General features: G+C 48.0%; 1 protein-coding gene across 2 annotated transcripts in view; it reads left to right on the forward strand.

The window, feature by feature from the left end:
* SNRK (SNF related kinase) overlaps positions 1-2,923 on the forward strand; it is a 54,535-nt gene extending 51,612 nt beyond the window's left edge. For both annotated transcript variants that reach the window (XM_029940484.1, XM_029940486.1), the window contains one exon: positions 1-2,923. This exon is cut by the window's left edge and continues 808 nt beyond it. In XM_029940484.1, coding sequence (XP_029796344.1) covers positions 1-390 — 390 coding nt within the window. In that variant the 3' untranslated portion in view covers positions 391-2,923.
* The last annotated feature ends 7,329 nt before the right edge of the window (positions 2,924-10,252 follow it).

Here is a 10,252-nt window from a genome sequence, read left to right on the forward strand (position 1 = left end):
GGGCCCGGCCCCGGGGAGCTGGTCCAGAGCCTCAAACTCATGAGCCTGTGCCTGGGCTCGCAGCTGCACGGCGGCGCCAAGTACATCCTCGACCCGCAGGGCGGCCTGCCCTTCGCCAGCGTGAAGGTCCAGGAGAAGTCCACGTGGAAGATGTGCATCAGCTCCGCGGGGGGCGCGGGGCCGGCGCCGGGCGCTGGCGGCATCAAGTTCTTCTCCGACCACGTGGCGGGCAGCGCCGCGGAGCTGGAACGGATAAAGAGCCAGAACCTGAAAAATAACGTGCTCCAGCTACCTCTGTGTGAAAAGACCATCTCTGTGAACATCCAGCGGAACCCTAAGGACGGGCTGCTGTGCGCCTCCAGCCAGGCCAGCTGCTGCCACGTCATCTGACCGCCCGCCGCCCCGCCGGCCTCCTGCTTCGGTTTTCCTCCTCTCAGGCGGGCGTTCGGAGCAGTTATTTATTCCCTTTCCGTTTGTTCGCCTGCCGACGTGACAGTGCATGGTCCTTGTGCATGCTGCTAGACACTGCTTTTCTTTTCCGGCCGGAAAGGCTCTTGTGTCATTTTAACATTTATGATTTTAGTGGAGATGATCAGGAGTAAATTAAAATGTATATTTGGAACCTAATATAAATGGAGCACTTAGAAATTGGATGTTCTGCACTTACTGTAAAGAGGAAAAAAAATGCTTTTGTTTCCCTTGTGAAAAATCTCAATTCCTGTCCTGACCTTCTGTGGTAACGGAAACTCTGCGGTGTCCGAGACAGAACCAAAGCAATAACGCGGTGTTGCGTCGGGCCTGGAGCCTCCCGAGCCGGTGCGGGCGGGGCGCAGCGAGCGTCTGCACCCACAACCTTAACGCCGCGAGTCCAGCGCCCCCACACCCGTGTGTCTTAAGCTCTAGTGTGAAAACAAGTTTGGGCTCTTAAAAGTTAACTGAAAAAGATTTTCTCGTTTTGTACTAGGTGAGGTACAGTACTTAGATTTATAAGGCAGCTTCCCCCGTAGTGGTAAATCACAAGCAGACAATCTTATTTTGTAACGTGAAGAAGTGAACTGATGGTGTCTTACTTAACTCTACTTAATAGAGTGTGTGTCTGTCTAACAGAACAAACTCCTTCCTGTAGGGCACGTCCTAGGGTTTCCTTTAAAACCGTGTAGATAGAAGAAATGATAAGGCTTAATACGGAAGCAAAGGTGCACACAGAGGTTGGCAAAGTCAAAAGCCTATAAATTAAAAAAAAATACATTGGGATGTGATTTTTAGGAGTTTGTCTCTTCTGTTCTTTCCATTCTTCCGTATCCTCTAGCTCTCCAGTAAGCTATGGGAATTGGCTGATCAAAAAATACACATATAAAAGAGAAAATTCACACATAGAGCAAACAGAACGCACAAAGCCTGCTTTGTCTTTTGTTGTTTTTGGTCAATTTTTTTCCTTTTCTTTCTGGACGTGTTTTTCACTTTGCCTTCCTGCCAAAACAATAATCAAAGAACTCTTGCTTTAAACTGTTCCTGTACAAAGACTACTCTTGACCAGATAATCATCTTGCGTGGCATTTCATCTTGTAAGGTGCAGGGTAGTGCGGACTGCTGATTTTGATAGGGGCCAGATGCCACTTGTTCACGCTGTGCCCCAGGGGTCTTCAAAGCAGTGCTTGTCCACCTCGCTGACAGGATGTGGCTGGGCCTTCCCACACTCAGCTTCCCTTGGTGTCTCTGCAGTGATAGTCACTTTGTCCGGAGAGGGGCAGAGCACCAAAGGACGGCATTCCATTGGCCACGGCTCCTCCACGTACACGCTGACTCTGCTACTCACGATGCATATAGTTTAGTCCGCACTCGGAATTTCCCAGTATACTTACTAAACTAAGTAAAGAAGATACTTAAAATACTTATTTTACTTTCTAGACCTAGGCTAGATATGTTTTAAGCTACAGCTCTAGTTCATTGTGATATTTATAATTGAAAGCTACCAGAAAAGATGTGTGGGTGAAGCCATAGAACATATTTGCTTGAAACTCTTGAGCAGGGATCTTATAAAGGGCCAGAAACAAGATGTGTGCTTCACATAGATAGTGAGCGTAACATCTGTATTAAAACGTAGGAGAGAAGTTTCTAAAGGGCATTGGCAATAAACTCTTTGTTGCAGCTGTTTTCCAAGTAATGTAAATACTTTTTCCTGTGATTATGTATAGCCTTGGAATGGCACCTTTTAACTAACCCATATGTGTTCGGTCTCCAATGGTTTTTTTATATTCCGATGGTGCTCACTTTAGGAGCAGCAGTGATGCCGCACAGCTGTATTATAGAGCCTTATTAGTCGTGTGTGCTTGGGTGACCCTCTGGGTGCTCAGAGGTTAGTCTGAGTGGCGTCTTCCTCATTTGTTCCCAAGTGGATGATTGTGCATGTGTTGTATGTCATAGTATGTCGTCACATAAAAGGGAGGGAGCAGGTAACCATTACATTAAGATAATATTGGACCAAACTATTTACTAGCTCTAAACAGTTTCTTGTACCCCTTAACCTGTCTTCAGAAGTTGCATAGAGTTATAGTAGTGTGTAAATTAAATATTGTGGAAAACCAATTAGTCTTGTATTTTTCTGTATGTGTGTGTACATATATTATATATATATGCACATATATATATATAAAATTATGTACTTCTGGCAATTCTATCTGTATTTAAAGACGTGACAATCTTGACACCGATTTTCAGAATAGCTGTCAGACTGAGTCGAAGTAAAGATGTCCCGCCACGTAAGAGCTGACGCGCTAAGAGGGTACAGAATTATCAACTGATTTGGTCAGTTGCTTCCACTGCTGGTTGATTTTCCTCAGTGTGTAAACATTGACAGGTATGTGACAAATGGGAAAAAACAATCCAAATAATAAAGTGGCATATTGGTGTTCAGCAATATAAACCGAGTCCCGTGTTTCCCTTTCTTCTCCTGAGTGCGGCTCTGTCGAGCCCCGGCTTCCCGCGCGCTGTGCGCCTGTGCTCCCTGATGCGCCTGCAGAAAATAGCGCCGCGACTGTTCTGGCTTTAAACTGTTGACCAGCAGTCTCAGGTGGCCCCAGGACTCCCCCGGGTCACCAGTCCCCTCACTGTCCGGCCACCGTGCTCCCTGCTGATGGGATGAACCTGCGCAACGTGCCGCGGGCTCCCACTTCTCCCCTCCGTCCTTCACCCCTGTGCGCATGCCCGGCCCTTCCTCCTGGGGGTGGGGCTCCAGGGTCAGCTCCTCCGCTCACCCTTGAGGCTGCGCTGGGCCGAGTGAGGCGGCGGGAGGGTGCTCGTCATTCTCTTCTGTCTCTTGCACCGTCAGTCTTTGTTTCTCTGCCAGATCGTTCCCAACGGCAATCAAAACGAATTTGACTTCATTCCCCGATCTTAAAAGATGTCTTCGTTGTCCTCTCTCTTCTGCTCTTTGGATCCTTCCAGTCAGGCTCTTGTGGCTGTAGTCCCACGGCTAACTGCTCCGCTCAAGGTCAGCAGTGACCTTCATGTGCTAAACCCAGTGGTCAATTTTAAAGACGGCTTTGAGACGCAAGCCACGTCCAGTTGTACAGGTCAGTGGTCTTTAGTGTAGAGTTGTGCAACCATTACCACAAACCCCAGAAGAAATCTGTATGTGTGCGCTTCCTCCTTCCTGTCAGCTCCCCGCCATGGCCTGAGGCCCTGGCTGCCGAACCCCAGGGTCGGCCTCCAGCCCAGGGCGGTGTGTGAGGAGCAGGTCAGCCTTCTCCTAAGCCTCCCGTCATTCCGGGGCCCACTTTCACCTCGCTGCTTTTCATCCCCCTGGCTCCTCATTCTCCCAAACTCTGAACTTGGAGTACCGCAAGTTCATTTCTGAATCCTCTGCATTCTCAGCCATCCCATTCAGTTTACATGGTAATAGAACCCAAAATATATTTAGCTCACCTCCCAGGAACACCACATTCCAACAACCTATTTGACTTAGCTACGTGGATGTGTCTAATAAGCACCTTAGTTTTTACATGTTCAAAACCTCCAACCTTCCCCTCAAATCCTTACCCTTCTGATGCTTCCCATGTCCTAAGTGGCTGCTCTCAACCTTGTTGCACGAGAATCTGGGTATCATCCTTCTCTCTGTCATCCTAATATCCAATCCATCAGCTAACCATTTTAATTTTTTTAGCAAGAGCAACAGTGCATGAATGGGGGGGGTGGGGAGTAGTGCAGAGGGAGAGAGGGAGAGTCCCAAGAAGGCTCCACACGGAGTGTGCCTTGATCCCATGACCTGCGATCATGACCTGAGCTGAAATCAAGAGTCACATGCTCAAATGACTGAGCCCCCAGGTGCCCCCCAACAGCAAATCTTATGCACTATTCATAATTGACCCCTTCTTGGGGCGCCTGGGTGGCTCAGTTAAGCGTCTGACTTTGGCTCAGGTCATGATCTCGCAGTCATGAATTCAAGCCCCACACTGGGCTCTGTGCTGACAGTTCAGAGACTGCAGCCTGCTTTGTGTCTCCCTCTTCTCTGCCCCTCGCCTGCTTGTGTTCCTCTCTCTCTCTCTCAAAAATAAAACATTTTTTTAAAAGACCATAAAATAAACACAAAAATTAACCCCTTCTCACTGCCTTCGCTGCGAACACTCTAGCCTGTGACACCAGCCTCAAGTGGACAACTATGAATTCCTCTTAGAGCATCTTGCTGCTTTTCCCCTTGCCCTTCTCTTGTCTGTTCTCCATTCAGCAGTGTAAGTGATCCTTTTATTTTGTTTTTGTTTTCTTTTTTTTCTTTAAATATAATTTATTGTCAAGTTAGCTAACATACAGTGTGTACAATGTGCTCTTGGCTTTGGGAGTAGATTCCCATGATTCATCAGTTACATACAACACCCAGGGCTCATCCCATCAAGTGCCCTCCTCACTGCTCATCACCTACTTTCCCTTCTCCTCCGCTCCCTACCCCCATCAACCCTTAGTTTGTTCTCTATTTAAGAACCTCTAATGGTTTGCCTCCCTCTCTGTTTGAAACTATTTTTTCCCTTCCCTTCCCCCGTGGTCTTATGTCAAGTTCATCAAATTCCATATATGAGTGAAAACATAATCCTTCTCTGACTGACTTATTTCAGTCAGCATAATACCCTCCAGTTCCATCCACGTTGTTGCAAACGGCACGTTTTCATTCCTTCTCATTGCCAAGTAGTATTCCATTGTGTATATACACCAGGTCGTCTTTACCCATTCATCAGTTGATGGATGTTTGGGCTCTTTCCATGATTTGGCTGTTGTTGATAGCGCTCTGTAAACATTGGGGTGCCTGTGCCGCTGTGCATCAGCACTCCTGTGTCCTTTGGATGCATTCCCAGTAGTGTTGTTGCTGGGATGTAGCGCAGTTCTATTTTTAACTTTCTGAGGAACCTCATACTGTTTTCCAGAGCGGCTGCACCAGTTTGCAATCTCACCAACAGTGGAGGAGGGTGCCCATCTCTCCACACCCTCGATGTGGTTTTGATTTCTATTTCCCTGATGATGAACAATATTGAGCATCTTTTCTTGTATCTGTTGGCCATCTGGACGTCTTCTTTAGAAAAGTGTCTATTCATGTCTTCTACCCATTTCTTCACTGGACTATTTGTTTTTTTGGGTGTTGCAATGGTTTGCTAAGTTCTGGACACTAACTCTTTATCTCATATGTCATTTGCAAACATCTTCTCCCGTTCTGTTGGTTGCCTTTAAGTTTCAGTGATTGTTTCCTTTGCTGTGCAGAAGCTTTTTATCTTGATGAGGTCCCAATAGTTAATTTTTGCTTTTGATTCCCTTGCCTTTGGAGATGTGTCAAGTAAGAAGTTCCTGCGGCCGAGGGTTTTGATGGTTTCCTGTCTCACATTCAGGTCCTTCATCCATTTTATTTCTGTGTATAAGAACGTGGTCCAGGTTCATTCTTCCACAACTCTCCCTGCACCATTTGCTGAAGAGACTGTCTTTTCCATTGGATACTCTTTACTGCTTTGTCAAAGATTAGTTGGCCGTACATTTGTGGGCCCAGTTCTGGGTTCTCTATTCTATTCCATTGGTCTACGTGTGTGTTTTTGCCAATACCATACTGTCTTGATGATGACAGCTTTGTAGTAGAGGCTAAAGTCTGGGATTGTGATGCCTCCTGCTTTTTCTTTTACAACATTGCCTTCGCTATTTAGGTCTTTTGTGTGAGTGACCTTTTAAAAGCTAAATCATGTTATGCTTTGAAAGGTATTTAATTTCCAAATATTTAGAGATTTTCTACATGAGATTCTGTTACTAATCTCTAGTGCAATTCTCTTTTGGCCAGAATTATGCTTTGTAGAATTTAAATCTTTAAAAAAAATTTTTTTAATGTTTATTTTCAAGAGACAGAGTGTGAGTCGGGGAAAGGCAGAGAGAGAGGGAGACACAGAATCTGAAGCAGGCTCCGTGCTCTGAGCTGTCAGCACAGAGCCTGACACAGGGCTGCGAGATCATGACTTGAGCAGAAGTCGGACGCTTAACCAACTGAGTCACCCACATGACCCTAATTTAAATCTAAGATTACCAAATCTCATTTTATGGTTCGGTCTTCCTTGGTGAATGTTTTTGTGAAAGCTGGAAAAGTCCGGTTCTTGGTAAAGTGTTGTATGTGTGTCAGCCAGTTCTAGTTGCTTCCTGAGGTTGATTCGAGTCTTCGGTGTGCTTACTGATTATTTTCTGTCTCCTATCACTTAGTGAGGAAGGAGTACTGTGATCTGTAATTGTGGATCTGCTGTTTCTCTTTTTAGTTCTGTCTGCTTTACTTCATGAAATTTGAGGCTTTGTTGTCAGGTACATGCACATTTAAGATTGTTAAGTCCTCCTGACAAATTGATCTTTTTTCATCATTGTGAAATGTTCCTCTTTATCTCTGGTAAATTATTCTTTGTCATGAAATCTACTTTGTGTGATATAGCCACTCAGCTTTCTTTGATTTGTAGGACTATATCTTTTTCTGTCTTTTTAGTTTCCATCTTTTTAATTTTAACCTGTCTGTGTCTTTGTATTTAAGCCAGAGTTATTTTGGTTTTGGATTTTTGGGTTGTTTTTTATACATAGCAAGCATGTTAACGGGGTCTTACTTTTTTATGCAATCTGCAGATGTTTGCCTTTTGTTTGGAGTGTTTTAGATCAATTACATTTAGCATAATTATCAACATGGTTGAATTTAAATCTTTCTGGTGTTCAATTTGTCTTATCTGTTTCGTTTCTTTTCCACTCTTTTACTCTCTCCTTTTTGTTTAAGTGAGCATCTTTATTGGCTTAGTGGTTGCTATAGGGATATATATACATATATATGTGTGTATATATATCCATGTATAAAACCACAGTTTAGGGGCACCTGGGTGGCTCAGTTGGTTGAGCATCCGACTCTTGATTTTCAGCCCCATGTCAGGCTCCACACTGAGTGTGGAACCTACTTAAGATTCTCTCCCTCTGCTCCTCTCCCCTGCTTGCACACATCATCTCTCTCTAAAAACAAAAACTCCGCAGTCTACCTCATGTAGAATGTAAGAACCCTACAACTGTATGCTTCCATTTCCTCTCTCTATTCTTTGTGCTATTATTGGTATACAGTTTATTTTTGCACATGCATAAATATTTTTTTAATTGTTTTAAGAGATAAACACAGGGGGGGAAGTCTCTTCTTTTACCAACACCTTTATCATTACCAGCACTCTTCATTTGTTTGTGTAGATCCACATTTTGGTACTTTCCTTCTGTCTTTAGAATTTTAATTTTTGCTGACAGTATATTCTGTCAGCTTTTACTTGTCTAAAGTAATTTAATTCATTAAGGACATTTTCATTGGGCATAGAAATCTAGATTGATAGTGTTTTAGTACCATCCTGGACACATTTTACATTGTTGAGGGATGGATTTTTTTTTATTGATGTAAAAAGTGTTGGTTTTCATTTTGGCATACAGTTACTTGGAATCAGGTAGATCCTTTGGGGTCTTGCTTTTAAAGTGTGTTGGGACAGATCCAGGGCTAATTTGACCCACCACTGAGACATGTCAGATTTCAGGCTGTCCCTTTGCCATTCTGCCCCCACGGCCACCCCCTGGGATCTGGGGAGGGACAGATGAGAGGGGGAAGTGGGGTTTAGCCCTCCTTGAGCTAATAGGACTGCCACCACACTGTATTTTTGAGGAACCCTGGCTCCAGAACGGAGTATTGGTGGACACCCCACTGCAAGCAAAGTGTTACAGGTTGCGAAGTTAGGAAGAGAAAAAAACAACTGAATTTTAGTCATTGTGAGTTCATAATTCCCTTAGGGAAGAAATGTGGATTTCATGTAGTACCAGAGATGCTGCTGTGTGGCAGGGCACTGCTGGGAGGGTCCTGAGAGTTCTGAGGAGGGTGAGTCTGGGAAGGGAATCAGAGTTGAGTGCCAGGGACAGAGACCTGATGAGCTGGGCAGATGGGGATCGCCAGCTCCCGTATGTGCCAGGAGCCCGGAGGGGACTTGCTGAGGGACAGTCTACTTTGCCTCTTGGCACATTCATCCTTCTCCTAGGATGCTGAGTTCTGGGCTGGAATACTGGAGGGACCGGAGGCTGGGGGGCCCTGCTGGCAGGAGGGTGCTCAGTGGAAGGCCAGCATTATGGCGGAGACTGAGTGTGTGAGGCCCGTCATCAACCTGTGGCCCCTTGATTCAATGCTCTGCTCTTAGTTTGTCATCTTGGAATTGTTAACAACTTTTGAGCAAGGATACTGCGTTTTCATTTTGCGCTGGGCCCCGTGGGCCATGCACCTAGCTAAGGATTGCTTGCAGGTCTGGACTGCATGAAGATAGGGACATGATCTCAACGCCGAGAAGGGGGCCTTTGGCAAGAGCACAGGCCATGCAGAGCAGTCAGGGCCAGAGACAGAAGTCCAGACGCCCTCCAGCGTGGGGGTACGAGAAAGCACGGAGGAGGAGGCCACAGGCTGTGAGGAGCTGGTGAGCCTGGGAACTTCTGCGGCTGAGCCGTCTGAGGATCAGCTCTGGGCACCAGAGCCTCCCCCGAGCTCTGGAGGCTGAGGTGGAAGCAGGTCCTTGGAGGTGGGAAGTGTCAGGGGAGAGGTGGATGTGGCCAAATGAGTGCCCCACGAGGGATGGGCTTCACTGTGGGTGCGCTGAGGCCCAGGGGCCTGCCCTAGGGAGCACCACGGACCTGACCCCAGAGCCCACCCCTCAGGCTGCCCACCCGGGTGGGGCAAGTTGAGAAGGGCATTACTTTGGACCTTCCAGTACCCGAAGGCTGGGCAAAGCAGTGTTAAGGCCTTGTGCTAGAAGGTTCCACTTTAACCCACACTAGAGCTTGTAAATGACATGTCTACGCATCTTGTTACCTTTCTAACACCTGAGAAATTCCAAATTCGGAGACACACCTGGTCCTGTGGAAGGAGGGGAGCAGACCTGAAGGTCAACCAGGATGGGCAGCTTTTCACCCCTCATGAGGTGAGATCATTTAGATTCCGGGCCGAGAGACCTGGTCCCAGGACGTCCCTCAAAGCCGGCGAAGCTTCCCGGGGCTGGAGAGCCACCCCTGGGACCCACCACCTGGGAGGACACTGGGACGCGTGAGGCCCCCAGGTCGCCCATGGTCTGTTAGGACACAGGGCCGTCAACGTGTGCGCGTGGAAAGCAAGCACAGCAACAACCCGCCTGGTGGACACGCGGTTTGGGTGCAGGTTGGCCACGTCGCCGGGTTGGTTCAGGTCAATGCAAACCCTGGGCCGCAGCCTTCCTCCGGGGAGGCCCACGTGTGAGGCGCCGCGGGGTGGCTGCTGGCCGGCGGGCAGCGGCACAGTGCCAGTCAGGGTGCCCTGAGTCCGCCACGCCCGCAAGCTCCGGTCCCCCCGTCCGCATTTAGCCGCCCCCTTCTGTGACAGGGAGATCCCCCGGTGGCCCGTCTCCGCCCTGTGCTCTGGTGCCCAGAGGGGTGGAGGTTGCTCTAAGGTGGCTTAGCGGCCTTAGGAGTGAGGACGGAAGTGGCTTCCCTTTCCACTTCCGGCGCCTGAGCAGAGGGAGGCGGGCCTCGTGTCTACCCTGGAGTCGCCCCCTGGACGCTGGCCCTCCGCCGTCACTTCCTGGTGGCGAACAGCGCTGTCCGGTGAGGATTTGGCCGCCAGCTCCGTGCGCCCCGCGCTGCTCGCCCGTCGGGGGCCTGGGCCGGGCGGGTGTCGCGCTGTCCCCCGCGTCCCCGCGCTGCCCCCCGCGTCCCCCTGCCTGTGTCTCCGCAC

This window comes from Suricata suricatta, chromosome 5 (assembly GCF_006229205.1).
Source record: "Suricata suricatta isolate VVHF042 chromosome 5, meerkat_22Aug2017_6uvM2_HiC, whole genome shotgun sequence".
Lineage (NCBI taxonomy): Eukaryota > Metazoa > Chordata > Mammalia > Carnivora > Herpestidae > Suricata > Suricata suricatta.